Raw genomic sequence first — 25999 nt, 5'->3', positions numbered from 1 at the left:
ACTAGTAACAGAGACAAAGATGACACAACTGTAATATACTTTTTATAAAATAATTGCCATCTAACTCGGTCGGATATCTGTAGTAAATTTTTTTCACCCCTTTTAGATTTTTGCTGTCCGAGGGCATGCAATATCAAATTCTTTAAAGCTATTAAACTGTTGACTTCCAGTGTCATATACGTAATTATCGGTTGGCCCGATCTAAAGACAATTGAACATTCTTCATCATACACTATTTCACCATCATAATGAATGGATAACAATGGATTTCCTGATATTATAGCAATAATGTTAACAGTAAGGAAGAAAGTAATTAGAAAAATTGTTGCCGCTTGATCTCCATCAGGCCTAATTTTATCTCTGAACTCATCATAGAGTTCGTCGGGGGTGGCAAACTCTATAAGTCGGGGGTGCAATAAACTCTCTATAAATTATAGAGTTCGTTGGGGTGCGGCAAACTTGCTCTTAATACAAAAAAAAAATCATATTCTTAAAAATAAAGCTGAGAAATCTCTTTTTTTTTTTGAAAAATAATTAATTTTTTTTATTTTATAAACGAAAAAAATCCTTATTTATTCCTTCCTTGTTGGAATCGAAGCTGAAAGCAAGAAGTGAGAGAAGTAAGAACGGTTCCATTACCGTTGGCCGCAAAAACGCCATGACGCATTCTTTAACGTCGTCGTTTCATTCCTTCTTCTTCTTCCTTCCTTCTTCATCATCCGTACAACTCAACACACCAAAGCTTCAACTTCTGTTACCAATGTCATCAAATTCTCAACCGCTTCCCCTCAAATTCTCTCACACAAATAGAACAAGAACTTCCACCACCAACAACAATCGCCACAAGATTCGAGCTTCGTCCTCAACCGATGATCCTTCACCATCTTCATCAAGTGCGACGAATTTCGTTTTGTTCAGTTCCGCTGCTCTAACTGTTACATTGGCGGTGGCTAATCGTGTGCTTTATAAGCTTGCTCTCGTTCCCATGAAAGATTACCCCTTTTTCCTTGCTCAGTTCACCACATTTGGGTAAACGCTTTTATTTCTCGCTTTCAATTTAGTGTCGCTCCTCTGTTGCTGTTTTTGCATTTTCATTTGCTACTTTTCACTGCCAAAATTCTGTTTTCGTTATTAATTTTACTTTTGGGGTTTATGTTGTGTCTCTTTAGAGTTATATATATAATGTTGTTTGATCATTCAAAGGTTATAAGGATTTGAGAACTGGAGTGGGACCGTGCTAAAAATTTGATGATAAAGTGGGTGTCCAGTGTCCACACATATTATAATGGTTTGGTCGTTTGAGTTAAACAATGTTGTGTCTGATAGATGATTGGTATAGAAATAATATTTTGCCCTCATCCAATCATTATTCACATGAAACAGAAGTGTTATTAGTTGAGAGTGGAGTAACAGTGTTTTCTTATAATGTATAAAAACGGGCATAGCATTACTTTTATGTCAAAAATTCATGCATATAAAACAAGTCTCAATTGATTGGTAGTATATCAGAATTAATTTCTTCAGAATAACTGTGGTTTGTTGTATCTGTGTCATGTATGCAGGTATGTGGTTGTGTATTTTAGCATATTGTATATCAGATATAGGGCAGGTATTGTAAGTGACGAGATGCTAGCCATTCCGAAACTTCGCTTTCTGGCCATTGGGTTTCTTGAAGCTTTGGGTGTGGCCACTGGAATGTTTGCTGCAGGTACTCATTCTGATCCTTCTTTTTATTTATTTTTTTTTCAGGTTTAATTTTACGGTCTTGTATCTTTTTTGAGGATAAGCTTGCTTTGTTGATATCTAACTATTATAGGCAACATGTCTGTTTAAATTGTCTTAATTGGGTATTTAAATAGTATGCTGAATAGATTTAAGCTGCACAACTATGTATCTTTTTTGAGGATAAGCTTGCTTTGTTGATATCTAACTATTATAGGCAACATGTCTATTTAAATTGTCTTAATTGGGTATCTAAATAGTATGCTGAATAGATTTAAGCTGCACAACTATGATTATGTCACTTTTAGTAGTAGGGACTAGGGACTAGGGAGTAAGTGACTTGTTGCTGTTGGTAATGAAACAATCGATAAGCATAGCCTTACTGCCTAGTGCCTACATGTTTGCCTCGATATTTATGTATTGAATGTTGATTACGTTCTGCAGCTGTACTTCCTGGACCAGTCATACCCGTATTGAGTCAGGTATTAAATATTTAACTAGCTCTTGTCATCAAAGAAAGAGGGTGACAGAATACATCGGCCCTTGGTTTTATACATCTGTGAAGTTTATTTTGACATTCTCATTTGTCAGGCATTTTCTGGGGCCTCATTTTGGAAATTTTCATTTTGCTTCCATTAGTTGCATTTATCAATTACATAACCTTCTAAATCTTAGCATTAGCAATGACATTATGTAAGAGAATTTGATGTTGATCAACTTGTAGCATCTTTGAAACCAATACTCCTAAATGCGCTTTAGCTTCTTCCTAATAAGAAATGGTGTTATTTTTCGTACTCTTTCTTCCGTATTCGAAAATACTTTAACACAACTAGCACCTCACATTTTTATTTATTCTGTTCTGTGTCTCACTTTGATGGCATTATACCTAAACCATTTTATCATCATAAGTCTGCATAACAGTAGCAACTGTAGCATGTAGCACAGTAGCAATCACTCTCAGTGACTGGGAGGCTGTTATTATAAAACATAGTGCAGCATGTCTTGAAAATATTCTTGGATTTGACCATTAGCATGTTTGTCCTGTCTTCTTTGAAAATAATCTAATGGAAAGAATATTGCTGAAATACCATAGCTAGAATGTTTGAGATAATATTATGGCAAACAATTTTGAATTGTTCCTGATGGCCAGGCAATATTTGATATGCATCTCCTTTCAATATTTTTTCATTCATGTCATTTGAGTATTTAAATGGATGGGATATTGTTCATTTCTTATTGCTTTTTATCATTCATCCAATTTTATTTTTTCTATATTGTCTGCATCTTGTTGGGAGAGAAAGGGGGGGGGGGGGGGGGGTAGGGGAGAGGGGTAATAGTAGTGAAATCTTATCACTTTTACACTTTCTTGGGGAAAAAAATTACTTATCTATTGTATGCATTTAAAATTTAAAAAAACAAAGCATGCTTATGATCTATTTCTCTTTTTTTCCAGACTTTTTTAGTTTGGCAGCTAATGATTTCTGTTCTTCTCTTGGGGAGAAGGTACTCAATCAACCAATTGGTTGGATGTTTACTTGTAGCTAGTGGAGTTGTGGTGTCTATTACAAGGTATTTTGACTTGTATATGTGGACAAATACAATTTTCTGATCAGTACACTCTATATTCATTTTCTTGTGTCTGAGTTCAGCATCTAGGTCAAATGAGTTTATGTATATTTGTTATTAATAGTTCATGTGGGAATGGCTTGTTTTCATTTGGGCACATCAGAAATTGTCTTCTTCAAATTTCAGATCCTGCATAATTGATTAGTGAATGAGCTTTCACGAATGATATTCTTCTCAAAATATCAGAGGTTTCTGATCCCCTTCCCAGTTTAAAAAATTAATGAATTACTTGAGATCAGTTTGTGTATGCTTTTCAGTTAATAGCTGCAATAATTGTTGTCTTTGGATTCTGGTTATTGGGATACAAATCTTGTGCAGTTAGTGCCTAGACTCTGATGTGTAATTCTGCTTTCACTTCAAATGAAGTGGGCTCCATCTGATCTTTTGTCTCCCCTAATTGCAGTGGCTCAAACACGGGTCAGATGCTCTCTGAAGTTGAGTTCTTTTGGCCAGCATTGATGATTGTTTCCAGTGCTTTTCAAGCTGCGGCTTCAGTAATCAAGGTTCACTCATAAGTAGTGTGTGTGTGTGTTTTTTTTTCCGGCTAACTTGTAATAATCTTTTCATTTCATGTGTTGGCAGGAGTCTGTTTTCGTTGATAATGCCATTCAATTGAAGGTAATTATTATTATTATTATTATTATTTGGGTTTTGGGGGGCGGGGTGAGATGCAATTTTAAGACCAGTTGACCTTGTCTTCAGTTGGCATTTCATGTATGGGCATGATTTGACGTATGACTTGTTCACCTGCAGCAGAAGTCACTAGATATATTTGTGGTCAATTCTTTTGGATCTGGCTTTCAGGTATGACTTGCTGTAGTACTAGAGATGATTTAAATGCAATATGAATTGCAGTTACCTACCGTGCCTTCCAAAATCCATACATTTCGCTTTTAGAATACCAAAATAACTTGTAGTTTTCATTACTATTTTTGGTTTATTGGACCATATGCTTTCCCTAGTTGCACTCGAAATAAAATATTAATGTGAATAGGACCATTAGTTTAATATTCTATTGCTTCTTTTCAATTCATCCCCTATAATTTCAATAGTTACACCATGAGGTAAGGTTATCTGAAATTTCATGATGAAAAATTATATGGCTTATACTCGATGTTTGATTTCACTATCTTATGGATCACAAATGAGAATTTAATATCTTGCACGAAAAATCTATTAAGTTTTCAGTGTGCATTGAGTTTGAGTCCATAACACTATTTTATTGGCATTTCAAGTTTACTTTTGGACTTTTTATGTTTATTACCTAGAAATTGAGGTATATATATGATTGGATTCTGGTATATATTGTAGGCTCTGTTTGTACTTCTTTTTCTACCTTTACTTTCTAACTTGAAAGGCATACCATTCGTTCAACTTCCTTCGTATCTTAAAAGTGGAGCTGGTTGCTTTCTGAACCTTGGAACTCATAAATCAAGTAAGCTCTATTACATTGACCGGAATTGATATACATGCCTTTTTTTAGAACACTATCAGATTATGTATTATGAGCATGGCATTTTTTAGGGTGCATTCGTATTATCTACATTCCAATTTCACATTGTGTGACTTAAATCTCACCGAAAACATGGGATTCTGATGTTAGGATCTCCAACTGCAATGTGGTTCACCAGGTTTCATATCATAATTTTAGAACCTACCCTATATGGTGGAATCATAATTTTAAATGTTTCAGATCAGAATTTCTTAAATATGCCCAATCTAGATTAAAAAAAGAGAGCTTGGTGGAAATAAACTCTCGTGACTTTCATTACATCCAATCAATCAAAATGAGAATCTATAAGCTCTTCTTTCCCGTTAATAGTTTGTTCGAAACTTTCTTGTCCCAAGTTGTAATTTGGCCACTTTCGTTCATCATGTCGTAGGCTGTGACGGTGCTCCCTGGCTTCCCCTGCTTTATATAGTTACCAACTTGGCATTCAATATATCGTTGCTTAACGTGGTAAAAACCTCCTCTGCAGTTGTTGCTTCTCTTATGGTAATGTTATCAGGTAGATGCTCTCTTTCCCTCTCTGAATTCTACTAATTAGTTACTTTAGTATTGCATAACATTCCAATAAAATTTGTTGCCTGTCTTGTGGACATCTTGATTTCTTTTTTGAACATATTCAGCTCATGTTTGGTTATGATTTGCAGTGCCGATTTCCGTCATCATTCTTTCCCTTCCGTTGCCTTATCTTCCCGAGGGAACAAGCCTGAGCCCAGTTTTTGTAGTTGGCTGCGCCATCCTTGTATCTGGTCTTTATCTGTATAACACAACCAGAGCTGCCAAGAATAGTACTAAATCTGATTGAAGCACATCCGTTCCACAAAACCATTGCTGAGAAGTAACTCCCAAACTACCAAGCAGCCTATCTACTCACTCAACTATCAGTCTTGAGGCAATCTATCTTGGTGAAATGTATTTATTGACTTTGTCCAATTCTACGTGTACTCATGTACAGTATTTTTTACTAGTATTATTTTTTGGATTCTGATTAGTGTGAGGTAAGATCAGTTCAATTTCTATTTCTCTTCACTGTCTTTGTCTAAGCGATTGGATCATTTTTTCATTGTAGTCTTTTGTTGAATAGTTAAGTTACATATGCCACATAAGCTCCGGAAGTATACATTTAACAGAAAAGAAAAGTGTTTTGGGTGGTGTGGGTTCTTTTTGTGTTATTTTCCCTTCTAAGTCTGTCACTATGGTTGCTTTGTTCACAAGCAGAGAATATTGAGACATGAATATAGAAAGCACAATCGAACTTAGTAAATAAAATATGGACAGAAATATTGTGTTAATATATTTTACACAGAGGCATTGGACGGAAACAATTTTTTTTCTCTTGTATTGTCACTTAATTTTTTGATAATAACATTTTTTACCATTCCATTTTTTTTAATTGGATGTGAAAGAAAAAATAAAGTAAATTATATTTTTTATTATTTATTATATCTTATATTTAAATTATCACTAAATAAAAACAAAAATATTAATTTTTGTGTTTCTTTTCAGTGTGTGAAGTTGGATTCCTGACCATAAAATTATCGTTGGGCATGTTCTTTTACAAAGTGCATTCATGATTAAAAGCCTCCGTATACTTGTGTTTGTTCTATAAAATGAAAAAGATCATTTTCTGCTTCTTCTTTTTTTTTTGCATTTATCATTTTCTCTTTTGTTCATGTCTTCCATACTTAACATGTGCCATTAGTATAAAGTATAAACAACTACGAAGTAACAACGTAATATTATATATATATGTGTCGTCATGTAACTAATAGATACTTTTAACCCTTTTTTTTCCTGTAACTTTATATTTGAGATCAAGGATGATCAATTTATATACAATATCTTTCCTTAGTAGACTTTTAATATGACAAATAAAGTTATCAAAATTCACTTAAAATAAGTGGAATTTATTATATTATAAATTTGAACTAATAAATTCGTTAAAGTTTAGTCGCAAATTCACTTGAACTAGTAGAATTTAAATAAGCTTGAATTATAGAACTCAATTAATAAATTAATAAATTCGTTGAATTTACTCACAAGTTTGATTTAAAAACCTAAACTTTGTAAAACTCTTAATTTGAGGGTTTAATAATCCATTATGTTATGTCAGTTCGATGCTAAACAAAGCGGTGACCCCATGACCTAATGTAAATGGCAAAACATCACATATGATGTCTTTTTTATTTTTTTGGTCAGGGATCACATATGATGTCTGAAAGCATAGAATATATTGCGCGGTAGGTCCACAGTCAAATTCATGCTAAGTTCCAAATTTGGTCGCAAATCAATAATAGCAAAAAAAAAAATAAAAAGTAAAAGAAACACCCATTTCATTTCTGTTGCAGTCTATTGACTCTTGCGATAAACTAAATATCCAATCCTACCTTTCAATTTAGACCTTTCAATTTAGATAAAGATGATGATGATGATGATGATGATAAGAATTACAACTCACATGGCATAATCTCTTCATACTCACCTAAGAAGTCGTGGGTTCGAATCTCCCTATATTTAGTAAAAAAGAAAAAAAAAAGGAGTACGGAATACTAAAATCTAACCCACTTTGAACACACCTCATCTGAAACAAAATGATCAATCTAAAGAAGAAAAATTCTCCAAGACCAGCTCTTTCCGCCATAGATTCCTTTAGGTTGAAACTAGAATTACTTTTTCCGATTCCCAGATAGCAGTTTTGTTTAGGACGTGTGCCTTTCGTTGTTTATTCAATGTCTCCTCTGCAAGGAAGCATAAAATTGTTAGTCAGATAGTAACAGCACAATACTAAAATTTAACATATTAAATTGCAATTGGGATAACTCCACCAAATCTGACATAGTAGATAAATGGAAAAAGGCGGGGATTGAGGTAATATATACTGCAAGGCTACGTTTGTTTCCTGGGACTGGGACTGAATATTGTGTTTGGTGATTTTCAGTCCTAGGACACAAAATTTCAATCCCTTTAGTATCTCAAAAAAGTGAAGACACAGAGAACTAAAATTTTTACAAACGAAAACTGAAACTTTTTTAACATTTCTTTCCAAAAATACTCTCATTTAACTTTTCAAATTCCAAATCTACACTTCAATGTACATATTTATCTTAAACCAAATATGATACTAAGATATAACTCAATTCAGTACATTTTACACCAAACACAATATAGATACTTAATTTAGTCTCTATCTCTCAGTCTCTGTCTTTTAGTCTTTGTTTCTCTTTCAAACACAACCCAAGTGAATGTCAAATATAACTGGGACTGTGATGAAATAGCATAGATGAACTACAACCACCGGAGTTCAACTGAAATAAAATTCTACATGTTTATTAGTTTTATAAAGTTTGAAAAACAATTTCAAAGTATTAAAAGTACATGCCTTTCGCTTCTTTAGCTTCCCATTTCTGCTGCCTCCCTTACTGGAGCCCATTATATCCTCACCACCTTTATTTTCAAAGGGCAATGACTTAATTTCATCAAAGAAACTTTCTGTAAGACCTTGCATCCTGGTACAGAATAGAAACAGATTCTAGGTAGGGAAAAAACATGTACATAAATGAAAACGCATGCATAAACATTCAATGAAGACAGCAGAAAAATCTGGCAAGCATTCCTAATCCTAACATTCATCATACCCATTTCTTGATTTCTTCAAGTATTTCTCTCTCTTCCTCTCCTGTCTTGTTAGAGGAACACGAGTGAACAACTCTTCCTCTTGCTGAGCACGCTCATCCATCTTGGCAATATATCTATCAACTTCTTTACTATTTCCCTCAAATTCTCTTACCTGTGAAAGTAAGCAGCCCGGAAAGAAAAAATCACTATGTAACTCATTAATTCATTACGATCAATAACAAGGGAAAACCATCACAACATGGGATCACCTCCTCAGGTCTTTCATCCATATCATCCATCAATTCCCTGATAAAATGACTTTGCTTAGCTTGTTTCAAAATCTCTTTTTCCCTTCTCAAGGCATTCCTTTCTTGCTTTGAAGTTCTCTCTAGCTCCATGGAAGCAGGGGCAAATCTCGGAGGACGATATACATCATCACCATCCTGCATTCAAGAATCAAGTTATTAGGGAAAAAAATGGAAGTCGTTGGCATCATATTGTCATCCTTCAGCATATCAAATCAACAATTTTACCCGCTCACCTGAGCTGCTAAATCCGATTTGCTAACAAGCATGTCAGGATTCGGGCGATACTTTGACACATTCTCAGCCTTATCAGACGCAACCCCCTCCTTCTCACTTGGAATCTCACTTCTAGTGGCATTTTCACCAACTTTCATGAGTTTCTGAATTTGGTATTGTTGTTTTTTGTCAATTGGCCGAATCTGCAACAGAAACAAAGATGTCAAACTCCTAAAATGCAAGCATTACAATATTAAATATACAAAGGAGAAAGAGATAATATAAAACCAGACCTTTTCTAAAAATAATCTTATCTCTACAATGCTTCTAACAACTGGATGTTCTTCTAATGAAAACCCCTTCGCCTTGCGCAACAAGTAGTAAACAAGGGATTGGCAATAGTTCAAAAGCAGCAAATTTTTAGCTTCAAGATAACTGAACCCATCTGCTGTAGGATATTGATCCTCTTTCACCTGATACATATCCAAACATGGTGAAAACAGAAGAATTAAAGTTGTACATCAAATTACTTGTTTTTCCCATTAACATATCTACTAAATGCTATTAAAGAGTACTCGCTACCAACAAAGTATAGTATCATCAAATTACCCATGAAACACCGGTAACATCACCGACTTGGATACGCGGACATACTGAAATTATACAATAACAACACACAAACACTGAAACACCGGATATATGTGTTTATATTTTCAAGATTTATACAAAAGTCAAGCATTTATATAAGTCAAAACTATCAATATTGACTACTAATGTCGTGTATCATGTGTTGTGTGTCTTTGATAGCAAGTTACTTTGGATAGTAAACTAAGTGCTATGAAATAAAATTCAGTATATATTTTTGAGCAAAATTAATGGAGTGAATATTCCATATGAATGGAACCTTGGCAGTTAAGGATTGGATTTTGCGATTCACGGTGTCAAGTCCTTCCTTCATTTCTTTCAACAACGCAGCAAGATGAGGCGCTTCTCTGAAACCACGAGTCAATGAAGTCGTTATTATGGAGAACAATAGAGAGATCGATTGCATCGTACGGAGAAGAAAAAAGGAGAGAACTTACTTTTGATTTGCATCATAGTTTGCAGCGTTCTCCATGCTTGAGAGACTGGTTCTGAGAACCGGACCGGTCATCGAACCGTTTTAGTCACTGGTTCACTGGTCCAACCGGTAGTTCAACTGAAAAAACCGTTTTAGAATAAAATAATAAATAAATTATAAATAAACATCCTAAAATATAATTATAGTCTAATATAAATTTTAAAATATCTTCGAAATTTAAAACACTACATAAAATATCATCAACCTAATCCATATGATATTATCAAAATACAAACTCAAATTAAATGATAAAAAAACATATCTAAATATTAAATCCCAACATCATGATTTATCAATCATCAAAATCCGCAAGAACTTGTTGCAAATTTGCTTCGGTGGATTAGGATTAGGATTAGGATTAGTAGCATCATACGAAATTAATAAAAGTTTTATTAATCTCTATTGGATTAATACCATTATCCATAACTGAAATTAATAAAAGTTTTATTTATTAAAACAATTAAAGACCAGCCACAGCACAATGAAAAATCAAAAAATTATCAACATGACCATATCTAAATTCTGCCACCAACATTCAGCAGCAACAAAAAGAAATAAAAACAGCAGGACATTCAACAGCAAAAACACCATTACCAACAGCATTCAGCAACAAAAATTATCATTCAGCAACAAACAGGGCATTCAACAACAAAAATTGGCATTCAACAACAAAGTGTCATCAATCAAATCCATATGATCTTATCAAAATACAGTCTCAAGTTAAATAGTAAAAAGAAATATCTATAAGTTAAAAACCAACATGAAGATTTATCAATCATCAAAATCCATAAATTAGAAGAACTTTGTGACCAACTATTATTCGAACTAGGTAGATTAGGAGTAGCAAAATCATTTGAATTAGGCTGATTGGCAGACGAATTATTACTCAAACGGGCATTATCAGCACCTGATTCTTGATTAATACTTTCATCCATAACTAAAATCAATAAATCATAATCCAAATTAAAAACAGCAACAGAACGGCTAGAAATCCAATAATCATCCATAAGACCATAGAAAAGAATCAGTAACAAATCCATTACTCAATTTCAGAAACAAATCCATTACTCAATTTCAGAATCAGAAACAAATCAGTAACAAAAACACATATTAGAACAGAATCAGTAACATATCAGAAATCAATCACTAACTTCAGAGTTCAGATTCACAAATCCCTAATTTCAAAAATTGTATATTTGAGTAATTTGAAATTTCAGAGTTCAGACCACTAACTTTGACTGAGAAATTATAAAACCAATCAGAAATATGGTTAAAGCATTTCATCAAACATGTTGAGTGCGGTAAAATTAAAACGAAATAAGAAAATCCAAAGCTTAATTTCAATGTGATAGAGAAGAGAACAAAACTATTGTAACTTTAATTTAGTCTATGAAAAAATCCAAACCACTACCAAATCAAATAATTACTTATTGTAGTAGAAATCAGAAGTTGCAGAGTTTGAAGAAGAGTATTGGTGTTGTCTGTTGTGTGAGTATATTGTCTGGTTGCGGGTTTAGGAAACTCACGGCGGGGACAACAGAGAGCAGTTCGACGGCTGAGTGGAGCACGCGGGCTGGTCGCAGAGTTTGAAGCAGAGCAACGTGGCTTCCAGATGAACGCGAACTCGAACGGTGAACAACGAGTGAACGCGAACGGTGAACGCCGAGCGACCGCGAACGGCGAAGAACGCGAACGAAGACGCGAACGTGAACGGCAAACAAACGGCGACGGAAGCGCGGCTGAGCAGACAAAGACGACGGACACCGAGCTCGAGGAAGCAACCGCGATCGGTGACAGCGAACAGGGGTTGAAGATTTGGAGCACGAGGGAAGCTAGATGACGGATGGCGAATTTTGAGTGCGACGGACGGCGGCAGTATGCCCCCTCCTTGTGGCGGTGGTGTAGGCTTACAGTGCTAGGGTTTTGTGGTTGGGTTTGTGTGATTTCTCTGACTGAAAGAAAGAAAGGGAGAACGGGAGAAAGAAACGAAGGAGCTTCCCTTTTTGTGTAAACCGTCCGGGTTCCGGTTCGGTCTGACCGGCCGGTTTTTTTCGGTTCAACTATTTTTTGCCGGATTTTTATATTGTCACTTTGTCGACTAAATTTCTATTTTGGTCTCTGAGATTCATGCGATTACTCATTTTGGTCTCTGAAATTCAAAATTACCTATACTGGTCCTCCAGATTTGGCACCAACATGGTCCCTCGACTCTTTCTGGTGATGATTAGGCAAATGGAGTGCTGAGATGACACCCTTCCTGTCACGTTGGACACTGTAACGGCTAGTTAATGTGGCGAGGGTTGTATTTAGATACAAATACAACTCTCGTCATGTCAGCTACCCGTTACAGTATCCCCCAACGTGACAGGAAGGGTGTCATCTCACCACTTCATTTGTCTAATCATCACCAGAAAGAGTCGAGAAACCATATTGGTACCCAAACTTGAATCTGGAGGACCAGTATAGGTACTTTTGAATTTCGGGAACCAAAATGAGTAATCGCGTGAATCTCAGGGACCAAAATAGGAATTTAATGCACTTTGTCAGTTTTATATGTCTGATCAGATCGTTAATACTGTTAGTTTGCAGTTAAACCAGTTCGACCAACTAAAATAAACTTTATTTTTTGATTAAAAAAGTCTTTTCTAAATGAAAATTTCTTTCTATTTAAATTGAAAGAAAAGTAAAAAAAGAATAAAAGAAAAATCATTTAATTTATTTTTTCGGAAGATTACAATGAAAATAATATAAATTTTGTTTAATTCTATTGTAATATATTCTTAATTTTATTCTATTTTTATTCTCTTTTTCTATTCGAAATCTTATTGTTGGGTCAACTCTTTCTTTTATTTGTCCATCCAGTCCAGTTTTCAGAACAGGGTGTGGCGGATGAGTACGGAAACCAGAGACAGGGGCTTAGCAAGGGTTTTAAATTTTAAATTTTTCTGTTTTTTGTTTTTGGTCATATCTTTTTAAAAAAATAAAATAAAATAAAATAAAATAAATAAAAAGGAGAGTTTTGCGGGGTCCATCTTATCTTTTTAACTGTTGGTGAAATATTTTGTTCTTACACTATGACCCCAAACATACTGTGTCATATTTACCAAATGCAACATCCTTTCCCTTTCCAATTTCCATTCCTCAAGGTGCAATTAACAATTTTATTTAGGGGAGAAAGTATGCTTTGAAATCTAGATCTGTTATATAGGGTTATAGTAAAATTTAAAGAATCATTTTTTTATTAAATAAATAAAAATAATAATAATAAATCGTATAGATCAAAACTTAAGTGTATCGTTTCACCACGTTGGTAAAGAAAAAGAGAAATTTTTTATTAATATTTGTAATTTTTTAAAAATATTTATAATATTTTAATTTTGTCTATGATATTTTTTACTTGTGTCAAAATTATATATAAACTAATATTTTTGCTCGATAATAATATTATGGGAATATAAATTTTTAAAATTATGCCAATTTTATCTTAATATTATAGATTATGACACAAAAAAATTTATAGAATCAAACTAGATTTACAAAAAAGTCGTAAAGGACAAAAGTCTCTATTAGCTAAGAAGATTAGAGTCTTCATAGATAAAAAAAATCAAATAATAATCTTTTTAGTTATTATTTTTATGTGAAAGAATTTAATTTTTTATTAATAATTAATTTTGAGTTTAATTTCTTATTAATAATTAATTTTAACCTTCGTTATTTAAAACTTAAAAAAATATTTAATGTGTATATTTTTACATTTGATTAGGTGTTAAGTATGTTGCACAAATAAAAATAACTAATTTTTTACTTGTTATTTGGGGTAACAAATATTGAATCGTGACTCATGTTTGCCTCTGCAGTGATCTCTGTTAAAGGAGTGCTGATGTGACACGTTAAGTTACCAAGCTGTGTTGTCACCTAAGTTTCAAATTGCCATAATAGAAGAATGATGGATACATGATGTGGCAAAGGTTAAAATGACCCAAATAAATCCCCCGAAAATAAGCTTAAAACCCTAAATTGCAACCCCATCTTTGATCTTGTTGGGAAGATGATGGGTTCAAGTAGCCAAGTTTCTGCGATCTCTGCGAGGTCGCATTCTCATGGCGTCTCTATCAGAAATTCTAATCGTGATAGATTGGGGAAGATTCCAGATTGGTGCAGCTGTGGAATGCATCTTGTGCTTCGGTGGTCTGGGACATATGCGAATCTTGAGAGAACATAGATTTTTTGCTGTATAATTTTTTCATTCTATATTGTCTTCTTCAATATGTTACTGGACTGCAATTCCTCTTGGGTATTCTTATAATATTTTGTTTCTTTGTTGTTGTTGAAATGGCAGACAGCGGAGAGGATATGGTGTAGTTTCTTTGTGTGAGTAAATAGTGAAGAAGAAGGCAGTATAGTGGGAAGACAAATTCCTGCTAATAATGATGATAATTAGAAGATGAGTTTAGCATGGATAGTTAGCACAATAGAATCTGAGATTATGTGTTTGAAACTGTGGATAAATTTTTTAAGTGTGATGATTTGTTTGTTTGTCTTTAATTATTGTTTATGGAATAACTGTGGGTAAGATGTGATAAGAAATATGTAGTTGTTTGTATAAATTAGTAGTATGAAGCAAGTCAATATAAAAACAAATATGTTGTTGAAGCATCTTTCTTATAATTAGGATACTGTAGCTGTTAAGTAATTCTTAACAAATAAGTCTACTAGAACTTTTATAAGTTTTAAACTTGTCACTACATATATGTGTTTAAAATAAGTCATGCTTAGCATAGCCAATATCAGGGGCGTCGTTTGTCATAAACCAATCAAAACAAACTAAACAACATAAACTTAGCAAGTGTATGAACAAAACACAACCCAAAAATGCATTAATAGCCAAGTCATAAAATAAGATAACCAAGCTCCAGTCACATAAAAAAAAAAAAGGAAAAATCAACATAATACTAAGGCATATTATTAATCTAATTATCCATTATTTCTTTTTAGGAGACTTGAACCGTGGTTTCAGTTCGAATGTGGGAACAAATTTCATATATACAATCATCTTTAAAGATGTTCTAGAACTTACTTCCTACATTAGATCAATACTTGTTGAACTTGAAGCTGGAGAGAATTTTCTTTTAGTTAGCAGTTTGTTGTATCTCCTTATTGGGATCATCTATTTTACCATGCCACAAATATAATTAAGTTAATGACATAATTATAGCAAGTATATAATCATAAATATAATTTAAATCTACAAATGAAATTAAGTTAGGGTGAAATCACTTTATCTCCATCTTCTAGTTGTGAGTCAAGTGGTTGGATTAGCACAATCTCTGAAGAAGTGGCAACATCTTTAGGAGCATCATTAGTAACAACATTTTTAGCACTATCAATAAGAGTCTCCGAAGGAGTCACTTGATTAGAGGCACCATCTCCACCCTGATCAATTGTAACAACATCAGATCCCTTACCTTTTTTCTTAGCAAGAGCAGTTGCTGCTGCTTCAGTAAGAGCAGCTGCAACATCATCAGCTTTTTTGTATGAGCAGCTTCTCTTGGTGTAGCCTTGTGTGCTATAGTAAGTACAAGTGAATTTTTTGTACTTTATATTCAGTTTGGTTGCTTCAACCTTAGATTTTTTTTTGTTCCCGAAAGCTCTTTGTCGGCATCCTTCCTTCTCTTCTTCTTCAACGGACCCCACTTTTTTCGAATTTTTGGAACTTGAGGCTTACTATATTGAGACTTCTCCCACAAGACTTGTCCGAAAATCGAATACAGAGTATGCTTATATGTTTGTCTATAAGAATCTATAGTTAACCAAGAGTGATAGTAGTCTTCAAGTTTACCATTCAATCTGAAAATGACAGCACATGTACGGACATATGGCATGCCTAAAATTTAGTGGATATTAGAATCGGTATTAGAATACACTAGATTTGCATAACATTGTATGGAAATGGTTAATTAAATAAAGGTTACCTGTAATCTGCCATAATTTACATGTGCAAATTTTCTTTCCTAAATCAACAACTATGTGTTGTTAGATAATCATGAATCTCAAACCTCTGATAACCATAATCTCCACACCACACTGGACGCCATTTTTGTGACTCATTTCTTATCTTCTCAAGTCTGCTTTTCTGTATAGGGGGTAATTTGCCAATGTGATGTTGTAGCTTAACCTTGTTTTTTATAATTGTCCTCATCACGAACATGTGAACCTCCTCCAGCAAGGTAATTATAGGCTTGGCTCTATATTCCTTAGTCCTTGCATTGAACACTTCGCATGCATTATTACATATGTTATCCAATTTGGACCATGGCTAAAGTATGCCTTAGTTCATGATTCCTTTAGTCATTCGTTTAGATAGGCCTAAGTATCTTCATTCTTTCTTTTAAGCCTCTCCATCTAACCCTATCAGAGGGCGACATCAAGAATGCTCCATCTAACTCTATCAAAAGGCAACATCCAGCCTTGAAACCCTTCTTGCACCCATCAAGACAGATGTATATTTTTTTAAATATTGGATCCCCTTCTAGTTGTGGTATGACTCCAATCTTCAACCAGGGTTACTTTTGAGAAGAGTTTATGCATAGTCCCTAACTAATGTATATTATGCTGCCACATTTCCATAAGCAATGTTTCTTGCATTGGTGAGTGTTCTAGTTAGAGAAGACTTATTCAAGTCTAAATCACACTTTTGTTTGAAGTAATCAGAAGCCTCTCCATGCTTTATGTTGTGGTATTTTCTAATCTTTTTCACCAATTCTAAGGCTAGCCACTTCCTATTTGCTGCCATGTTCTTAATCCTCCTAGCAAAAATATGGTCATTATTAAAAGTCTTAATCTGCCAACAAGTCTATTCATGATCAATGGAAGCATAAGCAACCCAACTACGATCCTCCATCTTGTATTTGTAAATTGCTCTAACTTTGTTGCTCTTGTTCTTTTTTAATTTTATTTGCCTCTCCTCTTGTATAGTGAATTCCCTTACTGTCTCAATAAAATCATATTTTGTGTTGAACTTCATACCAACCTCCAACTTTAACTCCCCGAATCTAGCTCCCTCCATGAACATGGGAAATGCATCATCATCATCATCAACATCAGATTCTTCATTAGAATTAGGTAGGATCTTCAACTCCTCGGAATGCCATGAATCATTTCCATCAGAGTCATCATGATAGGCATCAAATGCATCATATGATTTCTGGACATCACTTACTTTTCCTAGTACATAACCCAAATTAATGTCTTCATCTGAATTCTGCACAATGACCTCATTCTCATCACATAAATCATTAAGGCATAACTTGGATTTTTCCTTATCTTTCTTATTTTTACACTCCCTAATTCTTGCCATAGCCACCTCAAATTAGAATTATAGTCACTCGAGTTCTCAAAAATCTCGGGTCCAGGCATATAAAGCTCATCTTCCGCACTCTCATAGAAGTCATTGCTCTCACTACTCGAGAGTGTCATTGTAACCACCTTACCAGCAACCTTCTTCCCTTTCGGAGCAAATCTAAAAGTTGATCTTGTCACTCTTCTAGGTAGTGATGTAGTGTTCTTTTTGGTAGCACTTATTTTTGGAGTGGACTTAGATTTCTTAGTTATAGTTGGAGTGGAATTCTTAACAATGGTGGTGGTTGGTATGGAGTTTTTAATAGGATTGTATTTTGCTTTAGAAGTTGGATTGGCAAGGTGCTTATCACGGGGTTTGGATGTGGTCTGAATTGGTGGTGAAGAGGTGATCTGGGCTAGAGCTGAATAGGTGGGCTGAGTTGGAGGTGATTGTATAGGCTGGACTGGAGGTGTAGTTGTGGGCTGGATTCGATGTATAGTTGTGGGCTGGACAGGAGAAGTGGAATAGGCTCCATATGGGGTTGGATGTGGACTGGTCAACATAAATGTGAGTGTTTCAGACAGGAGATGCATTTAGGATACATGAGGTGCTTGAGTTGGAGTTAATTTCAGGTTCTTCTAGAATGTGAGTCATCTCAATCAACTCTAGAACCTCTTCAACCTCAATTTCAGATACTCCATGCTCAAGATAGACATGCACAATCTCATGATTATTCGTTGCATGAAAGCACATCTCAAGCAATTCATTGTCACTTGAGAGTGCTCTCAATCCACTCTTCAATAGCCTCCCAAGAGCTAGCCACCAACACTCCTTCAAATTGTCATATTCTAGCACCTTGTAGTAATTCCTTATTGAGAAGACATCCATCATGTTCTCCCAACTAAGTTATCAATGTGGTCTCTAACATAAACCACATCTCTATCTTGAATGGTCTCAAATTATCCTCCATGATGGAAAATAATTGTTATTCCATCATCCGTCTGCAATGCAAAATCAATAATGGTGACATCATTTATATTTTCAAATAACATGTTAATAGTGTTAATACCCTACAGTCCAATTCTACACAACTGAATCAAACACTTCAAATTGGGTTTATATTTTATTCGGATAGAGTAATAAAATTGAAGAGCTTAGCTTGTAGTTATAACAAGAAACAGTTTAAAATAACTGTTTTTACTTGTATAACAATGATAACAATTTCTACAATTTTGTACCATATATATCTTTACATCTATGAGCTAAAAACATAGAGCAAATAATATAAATACAATCTTCTTTAAGCTTGTTTTTCAATTTTCTTTTCTTGTCTATAGAAAAATAAAACAAAACATTTAAGCAATGATTACCATTTTTAAGTTCAGCAACACAAAAAATCAAAGCCCTAATATATTTAAAATTCACAAACTAACAAAATCCTAAACCCTAAAACTAAACTGTAACACAAGCCAACACACAATGAAAATCTCAAACCAACACATAAACATAGAACATAGTATCAAAAAAGAATAAAATTTCCCTCGTTCCTAATCTGTTCTTCGGCTTTTGTTGCTGTGCCGATGCTAGTTCTTCAACAACCTCTTCGAACATTCTGGGAGAGGATGAATGTCAATCACAAATAATTTTCTTTTGTGAAAGTCACGCATACGAAGAAACAAGAAGAGGACGAAAGTAAAAAGAAAGAATAGAAGAATAAGAAGAAAAAGAAGAAAAATGTCAAATATAGTCTATTTTGATCATCATGGTGTAAACCAAATATTTTTTACTCCTCAGATTCCAAAACGACGTCACTTTTAGTGAAAATTGGGTGCGCTTTTAAAACAGTGTCATTTTGATCATTGTGATATGGCAATTTAACGTGCCACATCAGCATTCCATTAACGGAGATCACTGCAAGGGCAAATGTGAGTCACGATTCAATATTAGGGGGTCTCAATCGGGTAACTTCAAATTTTGGGATCGAAATTGAGGCCGAGGTGAAATATATATATATATATATATATATATATATATATATATATATATATATAATTAGATATTAGTATAAAATATTTGTACTAATAGTTATAAAATTAACTCAAAATTAATTTTTTAAACAATTGAATATTGATTCAAATTATAAATCACAACATTAGTATTCTCTTCAAATTATATGTAATAAATATTTAAAGAAAGAGAAGTGAAAAAAACTAAAAAAAGTATACATATAATAATAATAATATATTTTTTTATGTGAATAATCTTACGGAATTATTTTAATTATATTTAATTATAAATTTAATGTATTCTTTGTAATTTTATGAATTTATTTGAATTATATTATTTTATTAATTTTATTTTTTGTAAAATAAAATGGTAAAGAGAGGTAGAAAATGAGAGAGAAAGATAAAAGAAGAAGAAACAGAGAAAAAGTTTGTTAATTTTGGAGAGAAATATTTTATTTTAATTGTAATAAAAAATATATCATAACACATCTTGGTTTGTCAAATTACTAATATAAAATATAAATTATAAGCTATATATAGAGTGAGAAATGTCGAGAGAAATAGAGAAAATGAGAGAAGTAGTAGATAAGAGGATATAAGAAGGGAGTTTATTAATTTTAGATGAAAATATTTCATCTCAATTTTAATTAGAGTGATATGTGACACACTTTTTGATTGTCAAATTAGTAATACAATATAGCTATATTTCACTTTCAATTTTAATTTAATTTTATTTGTAATTAGAGAATATTATATTATATATTTTGATGGTCAAATTTATAATTAGTCATTAATAATAATAATAATAATAATAATAATAATAATAATAATAATAATAATATAAGAGAAATAAAGTGGGTGAAGGAATGAGAAAAATTGAAAAAGAGAAAAGAGGAGAGGACTCTTTAATTTTGGAGGAAGTGACATGTGGCACATTTTCGTTGTAAAATTAGTAAGATATAATAGAATAATAGATAGACTAATAGATTAGTCATTGTTGATTATATATAAGAGAGATAGAGTGTGTGTGTGTAAGAGCCAGAATTTTTACGTAAAGCTGTTTTAATAAAATAATAATTTAATTAACAAAATAGGTTCGAAAATATAAAAATGATGTTTTAAAAATAAAAAGGTGAAATTTGATTTCAATAAAATTTTTTAAGTTGGAAAATGTATCTTTTGCGAAAGATTTATGTAAAAATGCGTACCGGTGATTAAGCCGGCAATACCGGCTCTAGTTTGTTCGGTACTGGGTATTTTTGGAAAATAAGGTTTTAAAATTTGATTTAATGTTTTGAAAGGATAAAAATAATTTAGAATTTAAAACCGGGCGCTAATCTTAAAGGTTTTAGCCCAAAGTGGGCCAAACGGGCAAAAAATGCTAACGGATTAGACCAGGCCTAAATCGAGCCTAAAACCCAACATATATATATATATGTTTAATGAGCTTTCAGCTCATTTTTTGCCATAAAACAAAGAAAGGGGCGCTGACTGAGAAGAGAGGAGAGGTGAGGATTGGGTGACTATTCACAACCACCTTCCAGTGACCATAACTTGAGCTACGGTGCTCCGATTGCTGAGCCGTTTATGGCCACGTGAAGCTCTCGTCGAGCTCTTCGTTTCTAGATAAGCTTTGTTGATAAGAAATTGAAACTCAAGCTCCAATTTCCACCCCTAATAATTCTGTATTTTTGGTTTGGTTTTTGAGTAAGTTTTGTGATTTTGATTGTTTAGGGGTGATTTAGCATTGGAATATTATTGGATTTTATCCCTAATCTCGTAGGTAAGGTAAAGTTTCACTAAACTCTTGTGTTTAGTTATTTTGTGAACCTTAGGTTTGATGTTGGTATGTTTTATGATGTTAGATTGAGGTTTGATATTTGTTGGAGTAAGCTTGATGGTTTTGGAGCTTTGAGATTGAGCTTGGTGTTTTGAGTTGCGTGGAAATCGGTAAAGGTATGATTTTGGTTTCCTTTATGTAATATGTAATATGTAATATTTTTGGACACTTAAACAAGTTGACTTTAAGATATGATTGAATTAAATAAATGGTGGATTAGATTATGTATGTGGCATGTGAATTGTGATGAAGATTTTATGAGTTGTGTATGTTAGAGTTTGATTATGATATTGATGAAAAAATTGATGATTGGTATTATTGATGGGAATTGATAAATGTTGTAGTGGTGTTGTGTGGAAGGAATTGGAATAATAATGATGATGATTATATGATTTGATGATGAATGATGATAATTGGGATATTAAGGTTTGGATGTTGTATAGTGGAATAATGATGGAATTTAGGAGCTTTGATGTGATTTAGGTAATTAGGACTATTTTGAATGTGGAATAAGTGATTTTGGTTTGAGAGTTTGGTAAAAATGGAGGTTTAGATATTTTTGGTAAAAATAGATTTTTGTTGAACTTTGACAGATCATATCTTGAGCTACAATTTTTAAAATTGAATAATTTTTGTATTAAATTAAAGATAATTCAAAGAGCTTTAAAACGGTATATATTTCATAGAAATCAAAATTTTGTAGAAAAAGATATGATCGTTGGAAGTTGGTGTCAAAAATCTGATTTCTGTGATGTTGCAGAAATTGTGTGCGCATGCACACTGCTGTGCGCGTACTCTGAACAGGGGCCACATTCTTACTTGTGCGTACGCACACCTGTAAATTTTTGAAAACGTGCATACGCACACACATGGATATGCTTACTGTCGAGAGCATTCACACAAGCTGGGAAAACTCTTCGGGCGTGCATATACACAACCCTATGTGTACGCACATGGTCCTATTTTTCAACGAAAATCTTATTTTTAACCGTTTTACCTTCCCGGCAAGAGTGCAAACTTCTGTAACACTTGTCTAAAACCTTTTTTCCAATTTTAGGGTCTTGAATAAAGGGAGAAAACGATAAAGAAATAAAAAAGGTATTTTAGTTATGAGTTTAGAGCTGGTGATATAGGTTTGGAAGGTCCGTGTAAATCCTAGCTTGAATTGGTGAAGGCTAAGTTGTGAAGTATATGGTTAAAGAGCTTTTTGAGAAATGGGAATGCTTATGATGAATTTGAGAAATTAGAAACCGGTGATGGTTATGATGAGTTGAGAACTTGGAAAGAAATGATGAAATTATTGGATTATATGAGAGTGTGCGGAGCCTCTATCTCCGGCGTGGCAGTTTTTTTACTGCATGAGTGTGCGGAGTCTATATCTCTGACGTGGCAGTTTTTCTACTGTAAGAGTGTGCCCAACATTATATCTTTGGAATGATTTATGATGAGATAGTTGTTATTGTTTCCTTCCTTGCCGCATGAGTGTGCAGAGCCTATATCTCTGGCGTAGCAGACTCCCTGCTACATGAGTGTGCGGAGTCTATATCTCCGACGTGGCAGATTTCTCTACTGCATGAGTGTGCAGAGCCAATAGCTCTGGGCATGGTAGGAATGCTACATCTGGAAGGATGTGTCGAGTTGGTATTTATGGACCGACAAATGATATCACGAGCCAATAGAAAAGGTATTCATCATATGCATCTTCTACCTGTTTGTTTGTTTTGCTTAATTTCTGTTATGCCTAAATGAAACACATGTTTACTTGCTAATTATTCTAATTACTGTATATGTACTATACTTGTGCTTTACTTGTCTGCATTACTTGTATTTTCTATTGGGATTGAGGAGGCTCGGCAGGCGGTGGCGATGGGATCGCATAGAGGTTAGGTTTGTGAAGGCTGTGGAATACAGCGGTGTGATTCGTACTAGTTAAAAATCCTCTAAGTTTAGATAACATTATTTATTATTTATGGTTTGAGTTATTTATTTATTCTAAGCTTGAATATCTGTATAAGTTGAGAAGTTCTAGGATTGCCTTTGGCGTCCCGAAACCTTATATCTTATATACTGAGCGCTATTACCATATTGAGAACATCAGGTTCTCATAACATATATTGTTGTTGTTTTTCAGATGCAAGTCGCAACCCACCATAGTGAGTTTGCAGATGTAGTGACAGAGCGGAGTATGATCTTCCTTAAGTTTTATTTCACTTTACTTTTGTTGTAGTACTCTCACTTTTGGTATATTTAACGTTGTTGCATTAGAGGTTTTACTTCAGAAAAACTTTGAGAGATAGGTTATTGCTGTTTTAAATTTCAAAATTCTGTTGTATTCAGTTTGATTAGCCGGCTTAAACTCTGCAGGCTGTGACTAGTCCTCATTTGGTATTTCACACTTATATATATATCTTGTTTACTTAAATTATTACCTTGTGTATCCTGGAGCTATCTACAAGGTTTTATATATATTATGTCTCGTTCCATTCGTACCTATGCGTTTAGTTATCGTGTGCGGACACTTCGTGTCTCGTAATTTTGCTTTATGTAATTTGAGTTTTTATTCCTTTATCGGACTTCTAGTATTACTATATATATATATATTATACGAGCCTTAGAACTGTCGTGACACTTTGTTATCCTTCGCTTTACGGCGCGAGATAAAGCTTAGGGTAACAAGGTATTACAGTGTGAAGGAATGAGAAAGAGAAAAAGAGAGCTCTTTAATTTTGGAAGAAAAGATTTGATTTTAATTGCAATAAAAGAGTGACATGTGACATATTTTGGTTGTAAAATTAGTAAGATATAATAGAGATTAATTCAGTCTAAAATATTAGTGAAAAAAAGTAAAAATGTCTAAAGATAATTTTTATATAAATCGAAAGTGCTATGGATAAAGTTAAATAAATTGTAAATATTAGAGACAAAATTAAATAAAATTAAATGTTAGAAGTATTTTTTTAAGAAAAATTGTAAATATCAAGGACATAAAAAAAACTGTAAACATAATTTTTTAAACTATTTGATTTTTTTATTTTCTATCTATATAAAAACATTATTGAACATATCACGAGCTAACATTTATTTTGAGGTACTGAAACTGAGACTAAAAGAGTAAGACTTAGTATTGTATTTGATAGTTAGAGACTCGAACTAAAATTTCAATATCCGTCTTCAAAATTTAAATCTTTTTAGTATCTCTAAAAAGTAAGGATAAGAAAATTGAATTTTTTTGAAAAAAAGACTGAAACTTTAATAATATTTTATTTCTACAATATCTTCATTTAAGATTTTATATTCCAAATATGCTCTTCACCTCTAACCCCACTCCACCTTTCACTCCACCACTACACCTCCACCACCAACAATAACAGTGCTAACAACAATAACAACAATCTCATAAATTAGATTCAACAATAATAACAATTTCATAAATCAGATTCAACAACAACAATAATACCAAAAACAACAACAATCTCATAAAAAACAACAATCTCAAAACAGAAAAGAGAAGAATAGTAGAACACAGAGGCGACACGACAGACCATCGACAAACACAAGAAACATAGGTGGCGCGGCGAGCATAGGCACAATAACTGCTGCCTCTTCCCTCCGGTATTCACCTACGAGGAGCTTATGTCCTCCACGAATGGATTCAACCCCAAATGTAAGATTGGCTACGGCGGATTCGATTTCGCCTACCTCTCGGACGGTGAAGACGACGATGACGAGAGAGAGAGAGAGAGAGAGAGAGAGAGAGAGAGAGAGAGAGAGAGAGAGAGAGAGAGAGGGGGGGGAAGGGTGGTTAGGTCTAGGGTTTTTTATTTTTTAATTAATAAGAGCATTTTAGTAATTTTAAACATTTTAGTTTCTATTTTTATCTCAAACCAAATAAGATGCTAAGACATAACTTAGTATACTTTATACCAAATACAATACTAAAACTTATTTCAGTCTTAACCTTTTAATTTTGTTTTCAAATTTCAATCTCTCTTTCAAATGCTATGGAAAGAAAAATTAGAAATTTATTAGATTGAACAACACTATTTAGCACTTAGTAATAAAACAATCCCGCTAGGTAACCAAGAGGGAGTTCTGCCAACTCCTGCCAATTCCCATTCGGCTGGAGTCCAGAGCCCATTTCAAAAAAAAGAAAAAAAAAACAGATGTCCAATTATCTATGGTAAACCTAATTTACCCACAATTACCACTAGTAAACATAATAAACACTATCTTTCACTGTTCAAGTCCAGCCTCATCCCCAACCCCGACGACTGTTCCTTCCCGACCTCCCTCCTCCATTAGAAGACACATCCATTTAAAAGACACATCCACAAAAGACACTTCCATTAGAAGACACATGTATAAAAAGATACATGCATAAAAAGACACCTCCATTAGAAGAACATTCATAACCCACATCAATAGATGATGCATTCGTTTCTTCTTCTCCAAATATACGTTCCATCGACAAAGCCGTCGGAGGATGCGGGATTTTTGTTCGCGGCTTCGAGACGATGTCGAGGGATAAGCATTCTATGGCAATCGGGTGATGGAACACACACGAGTTTTCGCAATAACAGGTTTCACCGTCACGAAATGGCAGCGCACCAATGAATTGGTGACGCAGCGGTTATTGCGGCGGGAATGACAGCACACCGCAGCGGCAGCGAATCGACAATTGGCAAGGAAGATGACCACAATCC

General features: G+C 33.7%; 2 protein-coding genes across 4 annotated transcripts; one reads left to right on the top strand and one right to left on the bottom strand.

Moving 5' to 3' along the window:
• The first annotated feature begins 599 nt into the window (after positions 1-599).
• Positions 600-5988, top strand: LOC130943957 (protein CLT2, chloroplastic). Of its 2 annotated transcripts, none has more exons than XM_057872062.1 (10): positions 600-1029; positions 1563-1708; positions 2167-2204; positions 3176-3291; positions 3752-3851; positions 3931-3966; positions 4105-4152; positions 4660-4783; positions 5232-5357; positions 5503-5988. In XM_057872062.1, the coding sequence occupies exons 1-10, from the start codon at positions 659-661 to the stop codon at positions 5658-5660; spliced, it is 1263 nt and encodes a 420-aa protein (XP_057728045.1). In that variant the 5' UTR covers positions 600-658; the 3' UTR covers positions 5661-5988. The 2 variants fall into 2 exon arrangements, with proteins under 2 accessions (XP_057728045.1, XP_057728044.1); XM_057872061.1 differs by having other exon boundaries at positions 4102-4152.
• A 1183-nt stretch (positions 5989-7171) lies between these two features.
• LOC130946921 (uncharacterized) lies at positions 7172-12074 on the bottom strand. Of its 2 annotated transcripts, none has more exons than XM_057875818.1 (9): positions 11539-12074; positions 10074-10189; positions 9896-9983; positions 9285-9464; positions 9012-9194; positions 8740-8913; positions 8491-8642; positions 8235-8361; positions 7172-7593 (listed from the first exon to the last, which is right to left on the bottom strand). In XM_057875818.1, exons 2-9 carry the CDS (start codon positions 10142-10144, stop codon positions 7582-7584), a joined length of 987 nt encoding a protein of 328 aa, XP_057731801.1. In that variant the 5' UTR covers positions 10145-10189; positions 11539-12074; the 3' UTR covers positions 7172-7581. The 2 variants fall into 2 exon arrangements, with proteins under 2 accessions (XP_057731801.1, XP_057731800.1); XM_057875817.1 differs by having other exon boundaries at positions 11638-12074.
• Positions 12075-25999: the final 13925 nt, after the last annotated feature.

The sequence above is a fragment of the Arachis stenosperma genome, chromosome 8 (assembly GCF_014773155.1).
Source record: "Arachis stenosperma cultivar V10309 chromosome 8, arast.V10309.gnm1.PFL2, whole genome shotgun sequence".
NCBI lineage: Eukaryota > Viridiplantae > Streptophyta > Magnoliopsida > Fabales > Fabaceae > Arachis > Arachis stenosperma.
The sequence above is the reverse complement of the archived record's forward strand: the minus strand, read 5'-3'. Positions and strand labels throughout refer to the sequence as shown.

Excerpts from the sequence above, each read along its gene's own strand:
- LOC130943957 (XM_057872061.1), top strand. The coding sequence starts at position 659 with ATGACGCATTCTTTAACGTCGTCGTTTCATTCCTTCTTCTTCTTCCTT. Across the intron at positions 3,292-3,751 it reads GTTGTGGTGTCTATTACAAG|TGGCTCAAACACGGGTCAGA; the intron begins GTATTTTGACTT and ends CCCTAATTGCAG. Across the intron at positions 5,358-5,502 it reads TCTTATGGTAATGTTATCAG|TGCCGATTTCCGTCATCATT; the intron begins GTAGATGCTCTC and ends TATGATTTGCAG.
- LOC130946921 (XM_057875818.1), bottom strand. The coding sequence starts at position 10,144 with ATGACCGGTCCGGTTCTCAGAACCAGTCTCTCAAGCATGGAGAACGCT. Across the intron at positions 9,984-10,073 it reads AACTATGATGCAAATCAAAA|AGAAGCGCCTCATCTTGCTG; the intron begins GTAAGTTCTCTC and ends TCGTGGTTTCAG. Across the intron at positions 8,643-8,739 it reads TGGATGAAAGACCTGAGGAG|GTAAGAGAATTTGAGGGAAA; the intron begins GTGATCCCATGT and ends TTACTTTCACAG.